This window comes from Poromitra crassiceps (genome assembly GCF_964638095.1).
Source record: "Poromitra crassiceps genome assembly, chromosome: 3".
Lineage (NCBI taxonomy): Eukaryota > Metazoa > Chordata > Actinopteri > Beryciformes > Melamphaidae > Poromitra > Poromitra crassiceps.
In genome coordinates, this window is record NC_139625.1 from 69,761,753 (window position 1) to 69,789,327 (window position 27,575).

Genomic DNA, 27,575 nt, shown 5'->3' on the forward strand with positions numbered 1-27,575 from the left:
AAAAGTTCCACTAATACACTTTTTTTGTTACCCAGGAAAGCAGCGGGTGGTAGCAGCAGCAGCATCACCTTTTAAACTTTTAGATCGCACTCTCAACCCGTTCAGTTTGTCCACGGCTGCGGGCTGTCTCTTCCTCCTCCCTTCTCACAAGGCTGCCCAGGACCAGCGTCAAGCCAGCCAAAACAAAATAGAAACTTACAAAATAACGTCATTCAAACAAGTAAATAGCCTGAGTTGTGCATGTTGGATGAGAAAAAGGTGTTTCAACAAACTAAGCAGCAAACCTTGTATCAAAATACTTGTGATGTTAAGATTACACATGGAGTGAAACTGTGGCTGTAAAGCATTACTCAACATTAACAATGTTAACGTTACAACAAGGCTTTTATTTTGAAAGCCCTAAAGGGGATGACCTACTTACATTCTGACTGACTTGGCGCCTATATACAGTAAGTACAGTCTATCTATGCGCTTGACGCACGTGACGTGCACTATCTGGTGTGTCCCAGCCATAAATGGGGAGTATGTTTTTTAACAGTGGTGACGCCAGGGTTGTTAGATCAAATGCAGCGTTACATGGACATTTATCTGCATGGCTGCCTCGCCGAGCAGCCCAGTGGAGCAGCAGAGATGGCTTTAACTCAAAGCCCACCTGCTATTGATTGTGTTGTAGTGGCAGGAGATGAAGATGTGGCTTGGCAGTGATGATAATCACTAGGTGGCTACACACTTTATTCTGCCCAATTACATAGGTGGGTGTGCTGGTAAACCGGGACAGTATCCTATATGTACATACAGGGTTCCCACTGGTATTTGCATTTCTGGAATATCATGGAAGCTTGAGAATATATTTTTTTCTTTTTCATATTTTTTTTTATTTCATTTTACAGGTTTTTTGAACACCAAGAACAAAGTTGAACAGACTCAGACACGGGCGCTACCAGCTACCAGTACAGTTAACCAGCGTGCTTATGTACTTGTAAGAGATGTGCATGGAATCCCACGTAGGGGTCGAGATTATACAGTTTTATTACTAGGCATCTCGTGCGATACGCGCGCTCGACTCCTAGGCTCGCCCGCTGCGCGGCCTCGCCTGTCCTGCAGCTCGCATTCGCAGCTCGGCCGCTGTGTGGCCTTGCCTACCCTATTGGCGTGCACACAATGTCTCCCTCTCTCTCTCCCTCAGTCTCTCTCCCTCTCTTCTCTCTCCCTCAGTCTCCTCTCTCTCCCTCTCCCTCAGTCGCTCTCGTGACTTTGTGTGTGTGAGTGAATTTATGACATCACTGATGATGTCATCAGTGGGATTTATAGAAGAAAAAGAGTAGAGTCCGCGCTCTGCTGAACAAGATGTTCAGATTTAGATTTAGATTTAGTTATTGACGTTTCGGTCTCACACGACCTTCTTCAGAAAGTCGGTTGTGTGAGACCGAAACGTTAATAAATAAATCTATCCTTCTGGGAGACATCTTGTTCAGCAGAGTGCGGACTCTACTCTTTTTCTGCATTGTTTGACCCCTTGTCCTGCACCTGCATTTTTGACTGGATGTGCGCGCTCTACTCTCTTTTGTATCAGTGGGATTCATGAGATCACTGATACTGCATCAGTGATGTCATCAGTGACAGCATCACTGAACTATAGCCTTGTGTGTGTGAGTGAATTTATGACATCACTGATGATGTCACAATGCCTATGTACGACATCACTGATGGCATCAGTCACTGATGATGTCATCAGTGACATCATCACTGAACTATAGCCTTGTGTGTGAGTAATTCACTGATGATGTCTGCATTACGTTAACATTAACGTTTAGCACCTTTCATACATAAAATGCAGCTCAAAGTGCTTTACATGCAAAAACATTAAAACAAGAGCAAATAAAACCACAGCATAAAAAAGACATTACAACAATATAAAATAATCATTAAATGCAGGTAAATTAATTAAAAGCAAGGCCATAAAAATGTTTGGAGCTGCTTCTTAAAATTTTCAACAGAGGTTGCTTCTTGTCTGATATGTAGTAGTTGTTGTTTGATATGTAGTGCTGTTTGTTTTCGGCGCATTTAGCAGGCCAGCATTCTGTGATCTGTGTGATCAGTTTGGAACATACTCCGACATAATAATAATAATAATAATAATAATAATAATAATAATAAAGATTGATTAAATTAATGGGTTACTGTGTGTAGATTAGTGACAGAAAAATCAAATTTAATCTGTTTTGAATTCAGACTTTAACACCACAAAATGAGGAACGGGGGGTTGAATACTCTCTGAAGGCACTGTACTTTCACACACATCCACACACATATCCCACATCTACACACACACTGACACACACCTTCTGAACATAGAAACATTGACACACACATACACACACACACACACACACACACACACACACACACACACACACACACACAGTGGTGGGCCCAGCTCCTAATGCGCTAACAAGCTTTCTCTCACCTCCTCTCCTCCACTCTCCCTCGGTCTCAAGTGATCACAGGAGTCGAACGGCCCCACAGAGAGAGATGGAGAGGGGGAGTAGAAGAGGTGAGAGAGAGATGGAGAGGGGGAGTAGAAGGGGTGAGAGAGATGGAGAGGGGGAATAGAAGAGGTGAGAGAGAGATGCAGAGGGGGAGTAGAAGAGATGAGAGAGAGATGGAGAGGGGGAGTAGAAGGGGTGAGAGAGATGGAGAGGGGGAATAGAAGAGGTGAGAGAGATGGAGAGGGGGGAGTAGAAGGGATGAGAGAGATGGAGAGGGAATAGAAGGGGTGAGAGAGATGGAGAGGGGGAATAGAAGAGGTGAGAGAGAGATGGAGAGGGGGTATAGAAGGGGAGAGAGAGATGGAGAGGTTGAGTAGAAGAGGTGAGAGAGAGATGGAGAGGGGGAATAGAAGGGGAGAGAGTTGGAGAGGGGGAATAGAAGAGGTGAGAGAGATGGAGAGGGGGGATAGAAGGGGAGAGAGAGATGGAGAGGGGGAATAGAAGAGGTGAGAGAGATGGAGAGGGGGAATAGAAGAGGTGAGAGAGATGGAGAGGGGGAATAGAAGAGGTGAGAGAGATGGAGAGGGGGGATAGAAGGGGAGAGAGAGATGGAGAGGTTGAGTAGAAGAGGTGAGAGAGAGATGGAGAGGGGGAATAGAAGGGGAGAGAGATGGAGAGGGGGGATAGAAGAGGTGAGAGAGAGATGGAGAGGGGGAATAGAAGGGGAGAGAGATGGAGAGGGGGAATAGAAGAGGTGAGAGAGAGATGGAGAGGGGGGATAGAAGAGGTGAGAGAGAGATGGAGAGGGGGAATAGAAGAGGTGAGAGAGAGATGGAGAGGGGGAATAGAAGGGCAGAGAGAGATGGAGAGGGGGGATAGAAGAGGTGAGAGAGAGATGGAGAGGGGGAATAGAAGAGGTGAGAGAGAGATGGAGAGGGGGAATAGAAGGGCAGAGAGAGAGATGGAGAGGGGGCATAGAAGGGGAGAGAGAGAGATGGAGAGGGGGGATAGAAGAGGTGAGAGAGAGATGGAGAGGGGGAATAGAAGAGGTGAGAGAGAGATGGAGAGGGGGAATAGAAGGGGAGAGAGATGGAGAGGGGGGATAGAAGGGGAGAGAGAGAGATGGAGAGGGGGAATAGAAGGGGAGAGAGAGAGATGGAGAGGGGGGATAGACGGGGAGAGAGAGAGATGGAGAGGGGGGATAGAAGAGGTGAGAGAGAGATGGAGAGGGGGAATAGAAGGGGAGAGAGAGAGAGATGGAGAGGGGGAATAGAAGGGGAGAGAGATGGAGAGGGGGAATAGAAGAGGTGAGAGAGAGATGGGGAGGGGGAATAGAAGGGGAGAGAGATGGAGAGGGGGAATAGAAGAGGTGAGAGAGAGATGGAGAGGGGGAATAGAAGAGGTGAGAGAGATGGAGAGGGGGAATAGAAGAGGTGAGAGAGAGATGGAGAGGGGGAATAGAAGGGGAGAGAGATGGAGAGGGGGAATAGAAGAGGTGAGAGAGAGATGGAGAGTGGGAATAGAAGGCGAGAGAGAGAGATGGAGAGGGGGAATAGAAGGGGAGAGAGATGGAGAGGGGGAATAGAAGAGGTGAGAGAGAGATGGAGAGGGGGAATAGAAAAGGTGAGAGAGATGGAGAGGGGGAATAGAAGGGGAGAGAGAGCGATGGAGAGGGGGAATAGAAGAGGTGAGAGAGATGGAGAGGGGGAATAGAAGGGGAGAGAGAGAGATGGAGAGGGGGATAGAACGGGAGAGAGAGAGATGGAGAGGGAGATAGAAGGGGAGAGAGAGAGATGGAGAGGGGGAATAGAAAAGGTGAGAGAGATGGAGAGGGGGAATGGAAGAGGTGAGAGAGAGATGGAGAGGGGGAATAGAAGGGGAGAGAGAGATGGAGAGGGGGAATAGAAGGGGAGAGAGAGAGATGGAGAGGGGGATAGAACGGGAGAGAGAGAGATGGAGAGGGAGATAGAAGGGGAGAGAGAGACATGGAGAGGGCATGAACACTTCACGCTCACCAGTCTTTTCAGCCACGCAGAGAAAATGAGTTTCTGACTCCACACAAAAGAACCTTTATATCCCTCTCCTCCATCTCTGTCCTCTCTGCCTTTCTCTGCTCTACTTTTCTTTCCCTCTTTCTACCCCCCCCCCTCTCTCTCTCTCTCTCTCTCTCTCTCCATGAATCTCTGTCTCTCCCTTTCTCTCTCAGAAAGAGATTTTGCCGCTAATGACTTGATAAGAGAAGGACCCATCTGAAATTCAATTACAGTAGATTTTAGAGTGACGACTGCCATTTGGATAGAGAGAGAGAGAGAGAGAGAGAGAGAGAGAGAGAGAGATAGATATGTCTGGAGGCAATACGACTCAATTTTCTTTGACCTCTCAGTCACTTTTTTACTCTCCCCCCCCCCCCCCCCCCCCTGTGTCTTGAGTTGATTTTGACTTACATTTATTGGGAAATCTTATTCACTTTTCAATCCTGGTTTATTATAATAATAATAATAAAAAGTTGTACATTGAAAGACACGAGTAGTGAGTAAGACACGTGGCAAAGACTTGACCAAAGGCAAGATAATAGGACAGAATATCCAAAGAGCAATGAGCGCATAGCAACAAAGACATAATTAAACAAAGAAGCATCTCATGTATTCCCTCGTTTTAACATTTGTCATTATGGAAAGACCTATTTCAAGTAAGAGGACCTTGAATGAACCATGAAATCATGCATATGTGCGTAGATTCACATGTGGCGTTCATGTGTGTGAACCATGACATCATGCATATGTGCGTAGATTCACATGTGGCGTTCATGTGTGTGAACCATGACATCATGCATATGTGCATAGATTCACATGTGGCGTTCATGTGTGTGAACCATGACATCATGCATATGTGCATAGATTCACATGTGGCGTTCATGTGTGTGGCTAAATGCAGCGCTTCACTCCTGTTGCTGCCTCCTCTGTGTGTCTGTGGTGACAAGGTGACATTACCGAGGGCACAAACCCACGCTGAGAGCAAGGGAGAGAGAGGTAAAGAGAGAGAGAGTCCAGGCAGAGGGATCAAGAAAGAAAATGATCCTCCTGTCATTTATCCCAGGCAGCGGTGGTTCCATGCTGGGCTAAATGACAGCTTCTAACTGCTCGCTCGCTCTTTCTTTCTTTCTTACTTTCTTTCTTACTTTCTTTCTTTCTTTCTTTCTTTCTTTCTTTCTTTCTCTTCTCTTCAATGGCAACCGACAATATGAATAAATTTCATGAGAGACACATTATTCACCGTTATTAACTTTATTTATATTTACGACTTTATTAGCACATCTTGTCTTAATGACCCTTAATATCTTCTTGTCCTTGTCTCTTCGGTCTTGGGTCCCGTCTCTTCACAGCGCATCATACTGGACCATTCAGCCTAATATTTCCTCTGCACATTTATGCCGGTATGCTCATCGACCTCACAGGTGATTCAAACATTTCCACTTATTGAGAGTTTATTTGAGTTAAGTTGTGGACCAGTGATGTCATTTGTGCATGAATGACATCACTGGTCCACAACGTAACTAAAATCACTAAATGAATGCCTGCAAAACTGTTTACAGTTTTCGGATATGTGTGAGATTATGTGCAAAAAGAAAATCAGCATTGTTTTTCGGCAGAATGTCCCTTTAATACTCACCTTTATCTGTCAGCTAGAGTGGTCGACTTCAGCAAAACATTGTCGGTGTTAAAGTTGATACAAGGTAACTCCTCCCCCTCCCTCCATGCCCTGCCCCTCTCCTCCCCCCTGTCCGCGCAGTCTGTCCCTCCACGTTAAAGGAGCCATATTGTTGTTATTATCATTGTCTCTAACCGGATCAGTTCCCATTAGACCTGAATCTGCTCCTTCTGAGGCCCATAGACCGGCTCCCTAACCCAATAGAAAACCCATGGACGCTATTACAGATGGCTAACCCATTCACAACACGCGTACAGACACACGCGCACGCAGAGGGACTGCGCAAACACACGGCGCTCATTCTGAAGATTCATTGGCCTAATCCCATCACACACTAAACAGACGCACACGCAAAGTGCTTATTCATAACCATTTCTTGGCCCTAACCCTATCAAATGGAGCGCTGAACGCACATAAAACACACACACTCAGCTCTCAATTGGAATCCTGTTATTGGAGCTCATTGAGAGAGGATGGTAATACTTTTGGGAGATGGCGGGACATGGGTCGTGTGCTTGCGTGCGTGTGTCAAGGAGACTGTAATGGTTGCATATGGTTGTCATTATGGTTAGATATGACTAGGAGGGTGAAACTCTATCAACGAGGTTATCTCTAATAGATGGTTAACGAGGTTATCTCTATCTCTAATAGATGGTCAGTTGAAGTCCCGCCATCTATGTTTTCTCATCAGATCCACATGAGTCGTCCAGGTATTTTTTGGATGTCAGTTAACCGGCCGCTGTTGCTACCACTGTCTCTTGATCTGAAAAATTTAGATAACGGCCTCGTTGGACGCCATTTTCTTGTCTTTGCATAATCCATATCACACGTTCTATTCTGTTCTATTATTTTCTGCTCTATTCTATTCTATTCTATTCTATTGATGATATATTTTTAAGATGTGTAACATTTTGATGAGATTTTGTCACCACCTTACATCCTATTCAGATTATTTTTGTCCCGTCTATATGTCTGCTTTTATTGTGTTTGGCCTTGACCTTTGACCTCAGCTATGAGGAGCGAGCCCGTTACCTAGAAACCATCGTCCAGCACCACCAGGAGCCAACCACCTTCGAGGATTACGCCGCTCGTGTCTACAGCCCCGCCCCCTGCACACACCTGCCCTCTGACTCAGGTAAGACCCACCCCCTCCCTCCCCGAAACATCCAGTCATCAACTTGTGTGTGTCTTCTTTACGGATTTGCACACTCATATATCAGTTGCAAATGAATTGTTGAGGAGAAAACAACACCTAAATAAATTGTATATCTATGTTTTTTGGGTAGTTTTGTTTACCCTTTAAATACCATCAGGCACATAAAGAAGGTTGTGCCTGCTAGCTTTTAAACTACCATCTGTCAAGCCTCTCTCTCTCTGTTTAGAGAGAGCCAAAGTGGAACGTCAATTCCTGCTTCAGCACTGTACCAGAGATTTTCATCCGCCATTTATTTTCCCATAGACATTTTGTAAAGTGCTTATAAAAATAGTTTTACATCGTCAAACCAAACGGTTCAGATATATTTAGAAACAGGAGAGACCCACATAACATTTCACTTGGACCAAAACGTTAAAGCAGGGGTGGCCAAACTACGGCCTGCGGGCCAACTGCGGCCCGCTGCCTGTTTTTAAGTGGCCCGCCAAAAAAAAGAAGTGCTACAGTACTCTGTTTTAGAGTTTAAAACGGAAACGGAAACGGAAAAAAAACTGATTCCCCCCATTTCGTTTTTTCAATTTAAAACCATTGAAAATGGGTTATACTTGAGTACCCTGACCTGGTCTATTTATTTTTAAACATGTTTAATACTGAATGAATGTTTAATACCAGAATCAGAATCAGAATCACTTTTATTGCCACAGTATGCAAGTTACATACGAGGAATTTGTCTTAGTGTCTGTATGCAGCATAGCGGTCACATCAATATACAGAGATAAGAAGTAGGAAGATCACAAAGTTGCAAGTGCAATCAAATTGAGTAAATATATACAATATGTACATGAGTGGTGAAGTGTTCTGTGGATGATAAATATGAATTTACGTTGGATACTAATGTTAAATTAGATTACGGTAGTCTTAAAGTCGAGCTGAACCCAAAAATGACTTTTCTTTTCTTTTAGTTCAAATATCTGGGTATGCAGTGCACCTATTTAATAATGTATGCAAACAAAATGACAACAATCTAATTTCTTTAGTTTTTCACACTTTTTCACATCAAAAGTTCATTTTTCAAGATTTCATTGATAACAGTAATGTACAGTTTGCTGACGTCACCTAGTACTATCAAATTTCTACCCCATTTCAACCAATCATATCACGACATGCAGCTGTCAATCAAATCTTCATTTCTGGATAATTTTCTCTTCCAAATGAAGTAGAAAATGGCGCCTAGTGCCTGTCATCTGGCAGAATTCCTATCCCATAAACTAACTACCGTAAATTCCGGACTATAAGCCGCGGCTTTTTTCCTGTTTTTTGGCCTTTTTTGGCCCCTGCGGCTTATATAACGGTGCGGCTTATCTATGGATTTTTTCAGGAAAAAAAAAAAAAAAAACTGAATTCTCTCTTCTTTAGCACTCTTTCTAACTATAAATCCACTTCTGTTTTAATTTCCTCTCTTGCCCTCTTTTCACCACACTGTATGACACTGTATGACACTGTGTGCACTGTAAAAAAGAAACACAGGTGGTGTTGTGTTATGTTGTTTTGTTGAAATGTTAATAAATGGGAGCTTCCTCAAACAGCCATCTCTTTCCCGACAATCCCCTCTGTGCATGAACCCTTACATATGGTAATTAAACATTAAAACACAATAAAAAAATAAAATAAAATAAAAAATAAAAATACCATTAAAACACCCGCGGCTTATAGTCCGGTGCGGCTTATATATGTAAAAAACAGTCAACTTTGCAGGTGCGGCTTATACACCGGTGCGGCTTATAGTCCGGAATTTACGGTACTAACTTGGCCAATTGTTAGAAACATGAACAAAAAACAAAAACTATAATCTCTAAGAATGCAAAGAAATGTAACTGGCTCGTTAAAACGCGCATTCCAGGGATATCGTATATTTACAGCAGCGATAATGGCGCGCGCATCCGAGAGTTTGGTTGTCAGGGGTCGCACTTCGGAGATTCCAGGCCGACGTGCTGCACTCTCCGCTCGGCAACACGAAGGCAGCTGGCTGCCTGCGACTCGCTGAGCTCCACTCCTCCCGTCAAAAGGCTCTTCCCGAGGGGAGCGCCACAACACACTGAATCCCACTCGATTTGGAGGCGGAACATGCCAGGATTGGCCAAAGCCCAATCCAGTCCCCAGAATTGTCAAATAAAATCATCGACATGATACTATGACCCGCCTCTCAACCTGTCATCTTAGACAAACTATGTTTTCAGTCTGAAACGGACTCATTATGCACGTGACGAACAGGTTCAATTCGACTTTAACCTGTTGGCACAGGAAAATAAATTTTGAAAACATACAGAAATACCCATTGTAATAGGTGAGCACATCAATAAACTATCTGTCATATATTTATTTAGGTAGAAATTAAATTTTTGATGACACAAGTGTTTTCTGGTCACATTTTTTTTGCCGCGAAAACTGCCGTGCTTAATATTGTTTGGCCCGCGACTCCTTATATTTTTCTGTATGCGGCCCACAACCAAAAAAGTTTGCCCACCCCTGCGTTAAAGCGTTGGAACTTTTTGATAGGCTTGTGATGCCAGCTATGTTGTATGCATGTGAAGTATGGGGTTTGAGAAGACAAGTATTCTCAAGAAGTTACATTTGAAATTCTTTAAGTACACACTGAAAGTAAAAATGTCAACCTGTAATAAGATGATATACGGAGAACTAGGAAGATATCCACTATACATTTCTATTAAAAAAAGAATGATTTGCTATTGGGGGAGCCTGTTAAAGGGGAAAGAAACAAAGTTTAGTCGGGTAATGTATAACTGTTTATATAATCTGTATGCTTCTGGAAAATATGTCTCACCATGGCTCACATCTGTCCAGAAAATACTAGATGAATGTGGTTTTTCTTACATTTGGTTGGACCAAAGGTGTGACAATATTAACTGGTTGAAGCTGGCAGTTGAACAGAGGTTAAAAGATCAGTTTTTGCAGAAATGGCATTCTGAACTTCAGAGTATGTCATCGTGTGATTTATATTGTGAATTTAAACAAGACTTTAAACAAGATCTGTAACCTCCGGGTCTCTAATAACAGAACCCCCAAAGTCATAGGACGATATAAAGGTCTGGAGAGGAACCAAAGATGTTGTACTTTATGTAATGATAATTGTTTGGGAGATGAGTTCCATGTTTTGTTTGAGTGTAAAAATGTAAGCCTTGTAGAGAACAGAAATAAGTACCTGCCTTCTTTTTTTGTAAATCACCCGTCTATGTTTAAACTCATTTTGTTACTGCAGTCAACGAAACCAGGGACTATACGTAAACTGGGTGCCTTTCTGAGCAATGTCCTACCTCTTTAAATGATATGTAAAACAAAGATCTATTCTGGTTGTTTACCACTGTATGATGTCCTTTGTTTTGTTTGTACTCCATACCACAATGTGGTCTAGAGTAAATAAATGTGAATGTGAATCTGAATCTTAAAAAATCGCGGATTTAAAGAAAATATTTTTCCGGTGTTGTTTTTTTTTAGTTTTGGACGGAGTGAAATGTTCTATGGTCTCTCCCGATATATATAGCTGAACCGTTTGGTTTCACGAAGTAAAACTATTTTTATAAGCATTTTATGAAATGTCTATGGGAAAATAAATGGCGGATGAAAATCTCTGGTACAGTGCTGGAGCAGGAAGTAGGCTTCACAGGAAGTCCCTTTCCCTCTCTATTTGTCCATCTTACCAGCTACAGAGCGTCTTCACACACTAGCAACTCAGTCCGATCCAGAGCCCTTATATCTGATGAGCTGTGTTGTATATATCTCTGCTCAGCCTCTTCTCTCTCCAGTGTCTCTGTAGAACTAGCTAACATCTGATCAGCCTCGGAGATGCCAGATATGCACATAAGAGTTATATTCTAATGTATGACTCGTACATTAAGGATGCCACTTTATTAGAGGGATACTGATACTTTCTTGCCTATAATGTGCCTGCTTAGAGGGACACTTCACCTCAAAATCAAAAAGAGATATTTTTCCTTTTACCTTTAGTGTAGAAATCACGACCCGGGTACTCAGATAATCCACAGACCTTGTTGTGAGCAGTTTCATGCAGGAACTATTTTCTTTCTACCAAACTACATCTGCTAGCTGCTAGATGCTAAAATAGTTCCTAAACTACTCACAACAAGGGCAGCTAGCTAGCAGCTAGTGGGTTCAGTTCGGTTGAAAGAAAACAGTTACTACATGAAACTGCTCACGACAAGGTCTGTGGATTATCTTGAAGTAACCGAGTCATGATTTCTGGAAAGAGACATTGCTGTTGATGGCACTCGGCACCACAAGCTGAGTGCCATCCAGTTCCATTGTATTCGAGAGAAGGCACACATCTCTATGGCCACTATCCAAAACTCAGTATCTCAAAATGAACTCACACTACAACAATCTAGTTAGATGAACAGCACTGCAGGTAACTTGGTAAGAGGTGAACAAACTTGTATTTTTGATTTTGGGGTTGAACTGTCCCTTTAAGCCTAATGAATCAGATATCCATGTAGAGGTTATAGACAACTGTATGGCTAAGGCCACATTCACACCATGTGCCGAAGGATCGCTCAACCTACGCAGAACCCACAAGTTTCATTTCGGCGTCCTTTCGAGGCCGTTCACACCAGCCGCACACGTGCCTTGTTCAAGTCACGCTCAAGCGATTGTTGAGGATTCAGTCCTATTTTTCAAGCGTGAAGCTGCCAGGCATGATGTCAATGGAAGTTGTGGGTGCCTGGGCGGCGTAAAGGCGTGCCGAGCGAGAGCCTGAGGAAAAGAGAGTGCTTCTTGTGTGACCGGTTAAGCGTGAGCTCAGCTTCAGCGTGAGCTCTGCTTATGTTAAGCGCCAGGTGTGAACAAAGGGTTAGGCCTGTATTAGTCACGTCACAGTGTATATGTCACAGGTTATAGAAGGGTTAGGCCTGTATTAGTCACGTCACAGTGTATATGTTACAGGTTATAGAAGGGTTAGGCCTGTATTAGTCACGTCACAGTGTATATGTTACAGGTTATAGAAGGGTTAGGCCTGTATTAGTCACGTCACAGTGTATATGTTACAGGTTATAGAAGGGTTAGGCCTGTATTAGTCACGTCACAGTGTATATGTTACAGGTTATAGAAGGGTTAGGCCTGTATTAGTCACGTCACAGTGTATATGTTACAGGTTATAGAAGGGTTAGGCCTGTATTAGTCACGTCACAGTGTATATGTTACAGGTTATAGAAGGGTTAGGCCTGTATTAGTCACGTCACAGTGTATATGTTACAGGTTATAGAAGGGTTAGGCCTGTATTAGTCACGTCACAGTGTATATGTTACAGGTTATAGAAGGGTTAGGCCTGTATTAGTCACGTCACAGTGTATATGTTACAGGTTATAGAAGGGTTAGGCCTGTATTAGTCACGTCACAGTGTATATGTTACAGGTTATAGAAGGGTTAGGCCTGTATTAGTCACGTCACAGTGTATATGTTACAGGTTATAGAAGGGTTAGGCCTGTATTAGTCACGTCACAGTGTATATGTTACAGGTTATAGAAGGGTTAGGCCTGTATTAGTCACGTCACAGTGTATATGTTACAGGTTATAGAAGGGTTAGGCCTGTATTAGTCACGTCACAGTGTATATGTTACAGGTTATAGAAGGGTTAGGCCTGTATTAGTCACGTCACAGTGTATATGTTACAGGTTATAGAAGGGTTAGGCCTGTATTAGTCACGTCACAGTGTATATGTTACAGGTTATAGAAGGGTTAGGCCTGTATTAGTCACGTCACAGTGTATATGTTACAGGTTATAGAAGGGTTAGGCCTGTATTAGTCACGTCACAGTGTATATGTTACAGGTTATAGAAGGGTTAGGCCTGTATTAGTCACGTCACAGTGTATACAGTATGTTACAGGTTATAGAAGGGTTAGGCCTGTATTAGTCACGTCACAGTGTATATGTTACAGGTTATAGAAGGGTTAGGCCTGTATTAGTCACGTCACAGTGTATATGTTACAGGTTATAGAAGGGTTAGGCCTGTATTAGTCACGTCACAGTGTATATGTTACAGGTTATAGAAGGGTTAGGCCTGTATTAGTCACGTCACAGTGTATATGTTACAGGTTATAGAAGGGTTAGGCCTGTATTAGTCACGTCACAGTGTATATGTTACAGGTTATAGAAGGGTTAGGCCTGTATTAGTCACGTCACAGTGTATATGTTACAGGTTATAGAAGGGTTAGGCCTGTATTAGTCACGTCACAGTGTATATGTTACAGGTTATAGAAGGGTTAGGCCTGTATTAGTCACGTCACAGTGTATATGTTACAGGTTATAGAAGGGTTAGGCCTGTATTAGTCACGTCACAGTGTATACTGTATGTTACAGGTTATAGAAGGGTTAGGCCTGTATTAGTCACGTCACAGTGTATATGTTACAGGTTATAGAAGGGTTAGGCCTGTATTAGTCACGTCACAGTGTATATGTTACAGGTTATAGAAGGGTTAGGCCTGTATTAGTCACGTCACAGTGTATATGTTACAGGTTATAGAAGGGTTAGGCCTGTATTAGTCACGTCACAGTGTATATGTTACAGGTTATAGAAGGGTTAGGCCTGTATTAGTCACGTCACAGTGTATATGTTACAGGTTATAGAAGGGTTAGGCCTGTATTAGTCACGTCACAGTGTATATGTTACAGGTTATAGAAGGGTTAGGCCTGTATTAGTCACGTCACAGTGTATATGTTACAGCTTATAGAAGGGTTAGGCCTGTATTAGTCACGTCACAGTGTATATGTCACAGGTTATAGAAGGGTTAGGCCTGTATTAGTCACGTCACAGTGTATATGTTACAGGTTATAGAAGGGTTAGGCCTGTATTAGTCACGTCACAGTGTATATGTCACAGGTTATAGAAGGGTTAGGCCTGTATTAGTCACGTCACAGTGTATATGTCACAGGTTATAGAAGGGTTAGGCCTGTATTAGTCACGTCACAGTGTATATGTTACAGGTTATAGAAGGGTTAGGCCTGTATTAGTCACGTCACAGTGTATATGTTACAGGTTATAGAAGGGTTAGGCCTGTATTAGTCACGTCACAGTGTATATGTTACAGGTTATAGAAGGGTTAGGCCTGTATTAGTCACGTCACAGTGTATATGTTACAGGTTATAGAAGGGTTAGGCCTGTATTAGTCACGTCACAGTGTATATGTTACAGGTTATAGAAGGGTTAGGCCTGTATTAGTCACGTCACAGTGTATATGTTACAGGTTATAGAAGGGTTAGGCCTGTATTAGTCACGTCACAGTGTATATGTTACAGGTTATAGAAGGGTTAGGCCTGTATTAGTCACGTCACAGTGTATATGTTACAGGTTATAGAAGGGTTAGGCCTGTATTAGTCACGTCACAGTGTATACTGTATGTTACAGGTTATAGAAGGGTTAGGCCTGTATTAGTCACGTCACAGTGTATATGTTACAGGTTATAGAAGGGTTAGGCCTGTATTAGTCACGTCACAGTGTATATGTTACAGGTTATAGAAGGGTTAGGCCTGTATTAGTCACGTCACAGTGTATACTGTATGTTACAGGTTATAGAAGGGTTAGGCCTGTATTAGTCACGTCACAGTGTATATGTCACAGGTTATAGAAGGGTTAGGCCTGTATTAGTCACGTCACAGTGTATATGTCACAGGTTATAGAAGGGTTAGGCCTGTATTAGTCACGTCACAGTGTATATGTCACAGGTTATAGAAGGGTTAGGCCTGTATTAGTCACGTCACAGTGTATATGTTACAGGTTATAGAAGGGTTAGGCCTGTATTAGTCACGTCACAGTGTATATGTCACAGGTTATAGAAGGGTTAGGCCTGTATTAGTCACGTCACAGTGTATACTGTATGTTACAGGTTATAGAAGGGTTAGGCCTGTATTAGTCACGTCACAGTGTATATGTTACAGGTTATAGAAGGGTTAGGCCTGTATTAGTCACGTCACAGTGTATATGTTACAGGTTATAGAAGGGTTAGGCCTGTATTAGTCACGTCACAGTGTATATGTTCCAGGTTATAGAAGGGTTAGGCCTGTATTAGTCACGTCACAGTGTATATGTCACAGGTTATAGAAGGGTTAGGCCTGTATTAGTCACGTCACAGTGTATACTGTATGTTACAGGTTATAGAAGGGTTAGGCCTGTATTAGTCACGTCACAGTGTATATGTTACAGGTTATAGAAGGGTTAGGCCTGTATTAGTCACGTCACAGTGTATATGTTACAGGTTATAGAAGGGTTAGGCCTGTATTAGTCACGTCACAGTGTATACTGTATGTTACAGGTTATAGAAGGGTTAGGCCTGTATTAGTCACGTCACAGTGTATATGTTACAGGTTATAGAAGGGTTAGGCCTGTATTAGTCACGTCACAGTGTATACTGTATGTTACAGGTTATAGAAGGGTTAGGCCTGTATTAGTCACGTCACAGTGTATATGTTACAGGTTATAGAAGGGTTAGGCCTGTATTAGTCACGTCACAGTGTATATGTTACAGGTTATAGAAGGGTTAGGCCTGTATTAGTCACATCACAGTGTATACTGTATGTTACAGGTTATAGAAGGGTTAGGCCTGTATTAGTCACATCACAGTGTATATGTTACAGGTTATAGAAGGGTTAGGCCTGTATTAGTCACGTCACAGTGTATATGTTACAGGTTATAGAAGGGTTAGGCCTGTATTAGTCACGTCACAGTGTATACTGTATGTTACAGGTTATAGAAGGGTTAGGCCTGTATTAGTCACGTCACAGTGTATATGTTACAGGTTATAGAAGGGTTAGGCCTGTATTAGTCACGTCACAGTGTATATGTTACAGGTTATAGAAGGGTTAGGCCTGTATTAGTCACGTCACAGTGTATACTGTATGTTACAGGTTATAGAAGGGTTAGGCCTGTATTAGTCACGTCACAGTGTATATGTTACAGGTTATAGAAGGGTTAGGCCTGTATTAGTCACGTCACAGTGTATATGTTACAGGTTATAGAAGGGTTAGGCCTGTATTAGTCACGTCACAGTGTATACTGTATGTTACAGGTTATAGAAGGGTTAGGCCTGTATTAGTCACGTCACAGTGTATATGTTACAGGTTATAGAAGGGTTAGGCCTGTATTAGTCACGTCACAGTGTATGTTACAGGTTATAGAAGGGTTAGGCCTGTATTAGTCACGTCACAGTGTATATGTTACAGGTTATAGAAGGGATACTGTGATCTGATTGAGGCAATGCAGAAGTGCAACTGTATGTGTTACTGTCTCAAGGTGTGTGAACTGTTATGTACTTGGACGACTGCCCCCTTCTCACCAGCTTCTGTGTAAGAATTAATAACAACAAAGAATATAATAATCACCCTGCTTTGAGGCTGAATAACATCCAGTCCAACCTGAGACACTTCTGCTTTTCCAAAGCCTTCATTTTCACAATATTTGATGACCCTCAAATCCAACAGTATAGTAAACTGGTTTGTAGTGGTTGGCTGGTATGTTGTTCAGCCCCAAAGGCCATTTCAGAACACAGGATTACCCAGATAACCAAATAATATTTTCTATTCAATAATTATTACCTGGATATTTGGAGGCTTATCTGGCTCAACGTTCCGACCTGATCAAGATATATTTTTGAATTTAACCAGCCTCACACTTTTAAGAAAGGTAGGATAAAACAAGCACTCCTCATGTGTTCAAGTAATTCAAAATGTATTCAGACTGTCTAGAGAACATCATGATGATCCTGTGCTCTGAAATCAATCCTGCTCAGATGATCCCCTCTCTCTCTCTCTCTCTCTCTCTCTCTCTCTCTCTCTACCCCCCTTTATTAACTCACAGGTTCCCCTCCCTTAACAGCACAATGATCAAGCATTCTTGTCTCTTTCTGTTATTTATTTATTTATTTATTTTCACACATTTCATTCATTTATTTTCATTTTGATTTTGTTTTATTTTCGTTTTGTTTTGTGTTGTTTTCTTTTTTTTGTCTTTATTTCCCCCCTCCTTTTGTCCCCCCCTTCTTTAGATCGTAATGTCTCACTTGCCTATAGCTAAAAGGTAAGCCTGGTCACATGACTGACATGCCCCGTTCATTTTTTGTTCTTCCTAACGACGTTCCGACCTAACCTGTCCTCTCCTGTGCCTCCTCTCTGTTTTCAGCAGGTGTGCATGTATTGATAACAGGCTCCTCCCACTATTCAAAAGGATGTGTCAGTTTCAGCTCGTCCCTCAGTGTAGCTTGCTGCAACCAAGGGGCAACATCCAGTTCTGAAAAATGAAGCCAATTTCCCAAGTGCGGCAAACCTGCATTATTTCGAATGGCCTGCAGGGGGCAACTCCACTGGCTCAGAAAAGAAGTCAAATTCTATAGAAGTAGTCAATGGGAAAATGACCCTCCTTCTCACTTGATTTATGACCTCAGTAAACACTTTCCTAATGAGTTGATGGTCTCAATCACTAGTTTCAAGTCTTCTTCAATAAAACATGATGTTCATTTTGTAAACTATGATCCCATTTAGAGTAAAATAGACGAAAAGGTTTTGGGGCATGATTGACATTGTCCATATTTTTATACAGTCTATGGCAGTGAGGTAGCAGCCAGTGTGCATTTGGAACCCTGCACACCAGGTCTGTGCTGTCATAAACTGCACTCACTGCCTGGCATGTAGAAAGTGAGACATCCTTTTTGTGAGTGACTTTTCTCTGTTCACACGTTTAACCGTTTCCATGTTTGTTCCGTTCACCAGCGATGTCACGTTGACCCGGTGAAGCTTTGACCTCTAACCTCCTCTCTGCTCCTCTATCTTTCTTCCTGGTTTTGGCATGGTCTAGCACCGTAGCACCACACACACTCACACTCTCACACACTGACAAAAAATTATGAGTAAAAATATGATATATATATATATAGCTATACATAGCTGGATGTAGACCCATGCAGATACACATGTATTGGTTCCATTTGAATTAAATAGCCACTTGTTTTTCCATTGACATGTTTGGTAAATGGCTTTCAGCATGATGAAGTTGGAATATGTTCTATAACATTATTGATGTGTACTGTATCTGTTGTGTTTGTATGTTTATGAGTGTTTGTGTCTGATGTCTTTGCCAGTCTGTCTGTTGAATGTGCTCCAGCTGTTTCTCTCTTTCCTGTTTGACAACGGCTCGCTGTTTTTATTGTTTTCTCATTTTTCTCATTTCCTTCCTCATTTCCTCTTTATTTTCCTCTCCTCCTCTCCCTCCTCTCCTATCCTCCTCTCTCCAGAGGACAGTAGTGTTATGTATCTGATGCTTCCTAAACCACTAGACAGCTTGGACCTGCTCAGGGTGAAGGGGAAGGGTCTGAAGCAGAAGGTCTTGCATGCTAGCTGTGAATGGTACGCTCTAAAGCTAGAAAGTCAGCTTAGTCCATTTTCCCCATCATAGCTTCAATCTGCCCTGTTCTTCCTTTTCTTGTAGTTGCTAGGGCTGTGCGATTAATCGATTTTGAATCGTAATCGAATTAATTAGTTAGGACGATGTTAAAAAAATGAAAATCGTAAAATCGATTTTCACTTCAACTCGGGTAATTACGTTACGCGGGCGGCTCTCTCTCATGTACGCATGCTGCTACTTGTCCATTCTCCCCGCTGTAAAGTCTCTCTAGAGGCTGTGATACTGGCTACTAAAGACAGCAGCGCAATGGACTTATTTCAACACCAAACACCAAAAAGCACAGAGTGAGCACTGAGCGCAGCTTGTTGCACTGCGGGCTGTAGCCTACAAGATAAGATTGCCACAACACACTCACGCGCGCACAGTCGCACACGAACACAGACGTTATCACCGGACGATGAAACGTTGCCTTTACAGTTCACATAATAACAAAACAACACGTGAGGCCACCGAGTACTGATATATTGGCTGTATTCATGGCTGTATTAGCAGTCTCAGCTGACTCACCTGTCCCTGTGTGTCTGAATTTCCCCCTAACTGCTATCGCAGTTCCACGCATTCCTGTTGTGACTTTGTGTTATTCTAGTACAGATATAACTCCGAGCACGGGTGGTCGCTTAGACACTGCTAATATAATTATGTCACGGAGGAACACGCAAATCCACCAGTGTCAAGTTAGCAAGCAACAGCCAGGAAGTTAAGCATAGCAGCGGCAAGCTAAAACAGGAAGTTGGGGTGTTCTGCCTTCAGAGTAAAAGCGTAAATTGTCAATTAGGGAAAAAAAGGGGGAAAAAGAGCTCTGTAGGGCAAAAAATGTTTAGAGAAGTATAATGGTATAATAAATCGAAATCGAAAATCGAGTTTTGAGAGAAAAAATCGTCAATTTTAGTTTTAGGCAAAATCGCACAGCCCTAGTAGTTGCCTCTAGTCTTATCGTGCATTCCATCTGCCTCGGAACATTTGAGGTCCCGTCCCAGCTGGGAATGACGTCACACCCAAGGTGACTGTGGGTCAGTAAAACAGTCAGAAAACCAGCCAGGGTTAGCTCTAGCCAGGCTAGCCATTGTTAGCAATAACAGTTGATAGGCGTCCCGGTGGCTAGCCTGGTAGTGCGCTTACCACAAAGGCTTAGTCCTTTGTGCGGCCGACCCGGGTTCGAATCCGACCTGTGGTCCTTTGCCGCATGTCATCCCCTCTCTCTCTCTCTCTCTCTCTCTCTCTCTCTCTCTCTCTCTCCATACCTTTCCTGTCTGCCTACTGTCCTATTAAATAAAGGCAAAATGCCCCCTCCCCTCCCCCAAAAAAGAGGCAATAACAGTTGATAACGCATTAAGTTGTATTTTATGCAAACAAACACCGTATAGCAACATGTCCACAGGTAGAGTTAGACAGTACTGTGTGTATGACTGATGAGACATAAGTAAGGCTGAAATGCTAATAAACAGTGTATTACTACAGCTTTCACTATTGTTGCGGGAGCTGCCATCTTGGATTTTGAGATCAGGGTTGGTGAGGTCCCAGTGCAAATGGAATGCAAATTATATCCTGTTTTGCCTTAGAATTCTATATTAGCTAAAAGTTAGCTATGTAGCTAAATAGCTATTTTGCTTCATCTTTTACCTCTGGTTGTAATGTTATAACGTTAGTACTGTGCGGTATGGCGGTCCCTTGCTTCCTATGTTATGCCTCCTATGTTATCTCCCTGAAGATCTCTCTTCCTACCACCTTATCCACTCAAACTTCACTGATGCTGTCTCTAAAGCAAAAACCTCTGGTCTTGTCCCGCCTGCTCTAAAGACTGCAAGAGTCAAGCCTCTGCTTAAGAAACCCTCCCTTGACCCTACTGCTATTCACAACTACAGACCTGTCTCTCTTCTCTCATTCCTTTCCAAAACCCTCGAACGAGCAGCGTCCGAACAACTTTCTCTCTATCTCTCCCAAAATGACCTCCTGGACCCTCTGCAGTCCGGTTTCAAGGCCTCTCACTCCACTGAGACAGCTCTTCTTGCTGTCACAGAGGCCCTTCACACTGCTAAGGCCTCATCCCTGTCTTCTGTTCTTGTCCTCCTTGACCTGTCTGCTGCCTTTGATACAGTCAACCACCAAATCCTTCTTTCCACTCTGTCTGACCTCGGCATTTCAGGCTCTGCACTCTCCTGGTTTGCTTCCTACCTCTCGAACCGCTCATACCAGGTCTCATGGAGAGGGTCTCTCTCCAGATCCTGTCCTCTTACCACCGGTGTCCCCCAGGGCTCAGTCCTGGGCCCCTTACTTTTCCTTCTCTATATAAGATCTCTTGCCTATGTGATCTCTTCTCATGGCTTTTCCTATCACTGCTATGCTGATGACACCCAGCTTTTCCTTTCCTTCCCCCCCTCTGACACTCAAATCGAGGCTCGCATCTCTGCATGCCTCAAAGACATTGGCGACTGGATGTCTGCCCACCACCTCAAGCTCAACCTTGGTAAGACCGAGCTACTCTTCCTCCCAGGAAAAGACTGCCCTCTCGCAGATCTCTCCATCTCCATTGACAACACCACTGTACTGCCCTCCAAAACAGCTAAGAACCTTGGGGTGATCCTTGACAACCAGCTGTCTTGCTCTGCCAACATAGCTGCTACAGCGCGCTCCTGTAGGTTCTCTCTCTACAACATCCGCAAAATCCGTCCCTTTCTCACAAGAGAAGCGACTCAACTCCTGGTCCAGTCTCTTGTCTCCTCCCGCCTGGACTACTGCAACGTGCTCCTGGCCGGCCTACCTGCCACCGACATCCGACCACTTCAGCTCATTCAGAATGCTGCAGCCCGTCTGATATTCAACCAACCCAAATTCTCTCACGTCACTCCCCTCTTCCAGGAGCTCCACTGGCTTCCCATCCCGGCCCGCATCAAATTCAAGACACTGGTACTGGCCTACAGGGCAGTACACCAGTCAGCTCCCCGGTACCTCCAATCCATGGTCAGGTTCCAAACCTCTCAGCGCTCCCTTCGCTCCTCCACCAGTGCAGGTCGCCTCGCCCCTCCTTCGCTACGGGGGCTCAAAAGTCGCTCATCTCGATCTCGACTCTTCTCATCCCTGGCACCTCAATGGTGGAACGAGCTTCCACCTTCGGTCAGGACAGCTGAATCACTGCCGATCTTTCGGAAAAGACTAAAGACACACCTTTTCAGGCTCCATCTGGGCCCTTCTTGATCTAACTTCGTTCTCTCTCTTTCAAAAAAGAAAAAAAAAAAAAAAACTAACCAACCTTGTACCACTAACCTAAACTTGTACCACTGTTCCTTCAGAAGTTGTAGTTGTCATAGACTGTGCTCCATAGTTGATTGCTCTATTGCTGACAAAAAATGTGTTATTGTAAGTCGCTTTGGATAAAAGCGTCTGCCAAATGACGTAATGTAATGTAATGTAATGTAATGCCTGGCTAGCTCACGAATTATAAATTGCTAAACTGCAGGTTTACACCATTTTATTTTACAGAACATCCATCTTCTCATTTGATGTAGCCTATTACAAGAAGTAGAAAGTGCAGGTGTTCATTCAGTTGCATGTACACTAAAAAGGATTTTCACAAAAAAAGATCTCCTATGTCCTATATATCGTCCCATTTCTAATCAGTCCCCAAAGAGACTAGAGTAGTGGTTTGTAGGGAACTGTAATGAACCAAGTGTAGAATACTCTAGAGCTTGTCTGTCTTTCTAGCTGTCTGTCTGTCCCATCTGTATGTTTGTCCTGTCTGTGTCCCTGTAGGAGTCTATCTGGCTGGCTGTCTGTCTGTAGGTGTCTAGCTGTCTGTATGGTGGGGGGGGCATGTAACCCTTTTCTCCTCTAACGTCCCTCCTCCCCTCTCCCTCCCTCATCTTCCCTCGCTCCCTCTCCTCTCCTCCAGGCTCCTGCCTAGAGATCCTTCGGGGAGAAAGCCCGGCCCTTGGGGAGGCCGGGAGCGACTCGCCGTCCCCCATGTCTCCTCGGACTAGCAAGAGCCGCATGTCCATGAAGCTGCGCCGCTCCTCCGGATCGGCCAATAAGACCTGAGCCCGCCCGCAGCTCCTCCGGATCAGCCAATAAGACCTGAGCCCACCCCCGGCTCCTCCGGAACGGCCAATAAGACCTGAGCCCACCCCCAGCTCCTCCGGATCAGCCAATCATCCCAAAAAAAACTGACGTCCCTCTCACGTTAGCCAACCAGACACTTTAAACTTGGACTGGCCAGCGGCCACTTGCTTCCTGGTTCGCATTAGCCAATAGTAGGTCACCTGCTGGCCCTATCAGGAGAGGGAGTCTTCATGCGGCGCTCTGTTGGTTGCGTTCAAAGTTCAGAGAGAAAGACGTCACTTCTCGACGGAATTTGGCATCAAATTATATGTCAGAAGTAAATCACAGAGAGCATTTCCCTAAGAAAATAATTGTAATTCAGTTGCAATTAATAACTCCTATTAAAATTTAAGTGTTCTTGTGAGTTCATACAGTGAATTAGTTATGAAAATGATTGAGTATTCTCTCAGGAATGAACGTAACCTTCAGCTGTACTAGCTGTCGCTTTTCCTCCCTGTACGTCTCTGGTTAAGTTAGCCAATAAGACTTGAGTTGCAATGGACTTCCTGAAGAGCTAAGCCAATAGGATTTGATGCTGGCCTTTTACTGTACAGAAACTGCTTTGACGCACAATTGTACACAAACACACGTACTAGTCTGTTCTATCTACTCTGATGTACTGTTCTGTGCTGGACTTTACTATACTGTACTTTTTATATCGAAGTCGCTCACAATTGCTGCATTATGCCTCAGCCTTCCTCAGCAAACAGCATAGAAACCATTTCTGCAGCATGCTGATCGGTGCAGTATTAGAGCATACTGGTCTGTGCCATGATGGAAATGGCACAGAGACCGGTGTGTATCCAGATGCTGGACTGTTCTACCTGACTGTGCTGTGCTTTTTACTTGGCTGCATCTGTAGAAAGGACATTGAAGAAGAGAGAACCTATGGATAAAGAGCGAAAAACTACTAAACTAGCCTGCATACTCGGTCTGTCGTGTTGGTCCTGAAAGTGTCTGATGAACCTGTATATTTGTACTATAATCTGTCTGTGCATCTACAGGCAGAAACCTGAGTTTTGATATAAAGAGGGATAGAGCGACATCACTGCTAGTGTTGCATGAAGAAAGCAAGCCTGATAAATGTCTATTTTGTCTATTTCTGTCCTTTGTGCAGCATTAGGCCTCTATAGAGAAGGGCTGGGGGAATGCATTCATTTGCCAACAATAGAACACTTTGTTACTGCCGAAGAGGTTGGACACAGCCTTCTCATGAAGAGGTTGGACACAGCCTTCTCATGAAGAGGTTGGACACAGCCTTCTCATGAAGAGGTTGGACACAGCCTTCTCATGAAGAGGTTGGACGCAGCCTTCTCATGAAGAGGTTGGACACAGCCTTCTCATGAAGAGGTTGGACACAGCCTTCTCATGAAGAGGTTGGACGCAGCCTTCTCATGAAGAGGTTGGACACAGCCTTCTCATGAAGAGGTTGGAAGCAGCCTTCTCATGAAGAGGTTGGACGCAGCCTTCTCATGCCAAAATATTGACTGTTTGAATCCAGAAGCAAAGCCACGTCCCGAGCTTGACTAGATCGAAAGTGACTTGAGAAAGAAGAGATGAACTGATCAAAAAGCAAGCACTTGTTATACGAAGACTTTAGTTTGCTCTTTTTGTCATTCTTTTCAAACCATAAAATATGGAAAAGCACTGATCCTGAATATGTTCACTATCATTTATAATATTTCCCTCAGTCTGATACTTCTTTTTTTGTTTGTTTTTTAAATTGACTGTAAAATGCGTTTTGACCGGAACAAGAATGTTGCTGTATTTTCTAGCTCGGCGTCTGTGTTATCTGACGTGACTGAACCACGGCTTTTCTTTCTTTGTTCTTCTCTGTAGATATGTTATGTATATCTATACAGTATGTATGAGTATAAATATATATATATATATAGTAGGTATATGAATATCTATATTGAATGTGTACAGTGCGAGGACGCTTGTCGTGTATATATACTCAATGTGAGAATAGCTGCCAAAACCAAACCATGGTTTCACCTCAGACCCGGTCCGCTAAAGATGGGTTAACACTACAAGATTTTTTCTGCTTCGTCGCTTCCCTATTCGTCTCCTATAACAGTTAGCGCATGATTCATTAGGACTTTAAAGATTGTCTTCTACTGGATCGAACACTCCTACGCAACCTGGCCAAATTCTCGAGATGGGGGAGAAAAAGTTAGGACCTTTTTGCAGTCTATTTATGTGAGACTGGGCTTAGTTTATCGGCCAACAAGCTAGCTCACTTCACTTGGGCGTTAAGCATTTTTTTATGCATGCACTTCAACGCGCTTTCAAAAGTTGAGAAATGTTCAGCTTTTCAGAAAAGCACCCGAGTGACGTGAACCTCTTTTTTACAGCCGACCAATCGCAATGTTTCCCATAGCAACAAAAAATATGGAGAAAGTTCCAGTTCCCAGTGGAGAAATATGACATTTTAATCATTGAATTTATGTTACTGTAACAGCAATACTGGACATAAATTGGAAATATCTGCTAAGCGTTTGCTTGTACTGTCTACTAGAAGTGCTAACCGAGCTACAGCTGCTCGGATAACGTTCCATGTTTTATTTCTCCCAAAAAGCGATCCAGGCAGGGCTTTTTTCATATAGAAAATACAGCAAAATGCTATATGGACACGCCTTTATAACAATTTCAGCCAGACATTTCAGTGTTTTTCACTGAAAATGAGGCCCAGAGGCAGTTTGAAAGGCAGACTGTTATTGGTCCATTCGTCGTCGTCATGGGGGTGAAAGATGGGAGACAAAGGTGTTTTCTATGGCCAAAGAGTAGGGGAAGAGAGAGAGATATGGTTGTAAATATGATTTTGTATCTGTTCTCATCTTTAGACTCGTCCCCTCCAGTTCTGGGTGGAGGAGATACAATGCATCTGAATCCAGACCCCTCACTTACACTGGAACACACACCACACCACGCCAGCTTCACACTCCGTCGGTACATACCAAAATGTCCTCCGGCTAATAAAACTCTATTGATTTCAAATAGTTTTGACTTCAGGTGTACTGGATTTATCGCTTCCATTCATTTTCAATGATCACTCCATTATCTCCTGATTACCTCCCCAACAATGGAAGCACAAAAATGACTTTGCCCAGATCTTTCATCGCTTGAACTCACTGTATTCCACAACTGTATTCTCTGATACACTTTGTTGTTGTTGCTTTTTTGTCATTTTTCTGTCAGCCATAGCTTCTCTCTAGAGAGGAAAGGGATTGTAAATGTTTTAATTCGACCCCGTTTTCGGGTTGAAATGGTTATCTTTAAAAAAAATGCCATTGTACAATGAGTTCAAATTCATGTTATTATTTTTGTGTTTTGAATATTTGAGCTCCTTTCAGATTTGAGTTGTCCCTTTAAATTATTGCTGTTGTTGATGTTTGTTTTTATTATTAATGACCAAGTTAGTGGACTCTTGAGGTTGGGCCGGCGTGCTGGTCCCAGATTGAGCCGTCTCTCTCCTCCTGTAAGGCAATTGGTCAGTTAGCACAGCGTGAAACTGACCTGTACATGCTGTAAATAGACTACAGCCCACCTGCCAGTCACCGGTCGAATGCCAAACCCTCCCACTCGTCTACGTCCCGTTTACACTCTGACAGCCCGGACCCGTTTACCGGCCAGACTCACTCCTGCCTCCTACGACCTGCAGTCTTCCCTACAGCCTGGCTGCATCCCAAACTCCTTCCTAGCACCTAAGCCCTATGGCGACACCCTGTTCACACTCACCAAAATGCCCTAGCACTAACCCCTGCAGTCTTACCATGATGACTGATGCTGCATTCATGTCCCATGGGAAAGACGGTAGATCCGAGCTTCCTCCTTGAAAATACTGTTCACCTCAGCTAAATTCTCTGCGATTTCCTAGGATTCTAAAACTTCACCAACATGAAATTACTTTTACTCAAGATTAGGGAATGACATATGCATTTCAAACTAAATGAACAACTTTCAACTCTTTAAATTGCATGACACTGGACACAACTAATTGCATGATCTTCTGTTTGTGGTTGACATTGTCATGTTTGGTTTGCTATAAAACACAACTCAAAGGCATCACTCACTAAGTGGATGTGTGTTAAAAAGCAGATCAGGAGCAACTTAATCCAACAGCAAATTTAAAATGATGGCGATGGCGTCTTGACCGCCTCCGAGTTAAAACCATTATTCCCTTATGACATGAATACAGCAAAAGACTCAAATCTCTGGTCCTGTGAGTTTACAGGCTGTGGTCCAGAGGTTAGTTTGGGACGAAGCTGATGTAACTACTGACTATACATACTGCATGACACCAGTTCAGTACTAACTGCATGTGTTGACCATGTAACAGCTGTGCCGCAACACACCCAGAACTATATTACTGTCAAACCTCTAGTATGTATACATGTAGAATGGCTGTTTCAGACACAGAGTGGAGGTGCCATGATAGAATTTGACAATAAAAATATTCTTACCACTAGGCTGATTGGGTCATTGTGTGTCTATGTGTATCAGGGTTCCCATGGGTCCTTGGAATCCTTGAAAGTTTGTGAATTTGAAAGAGAAAAATCAACACCTTGAAAGTTTTTGAAAATAGACGTGGGTCATTGAAAGTGCTTGAATTTACAAATGTATATTTTGTGCAAGAATACAAATTGAAGTTCT

The 27,575-nt window shown here is 43.2% G+C and overlaps 1 protein-coding gene across 1 annotated transcript in view; it reads left to right on the top strand.

The window, feature by feature from the left end:
- Nucleotides 1-24,250, top strand: part of ralgapa1 (Ral GTPase activating protein catalytic subunit alpha 1) — a gene marked incomplete at its 5' end in the record, with an annotated part of 190,681 nt that extends 166,431 nt beyond the window's left edge. The window contains 2 exons of the mRNA XM_083633920.1: nucleotides 7,208-7,332; nucleotides 22,714-24,250. Of these exons, the coding sequence (XP_083490046.1) occupies nucleotides 7,208-7,332; nucleotides 22,714-22,859 (271 nt within the window). The 3' untranslated portion in view covers nucleotides 22,860-24,250. The remainder of the gene's footprint in view (nucleotides 1-7,207; nucleotides 7,333-22,713) is intronic.
- Nucleotides 24,251-27,575: the final 3,325 nt, after the last annotated feature.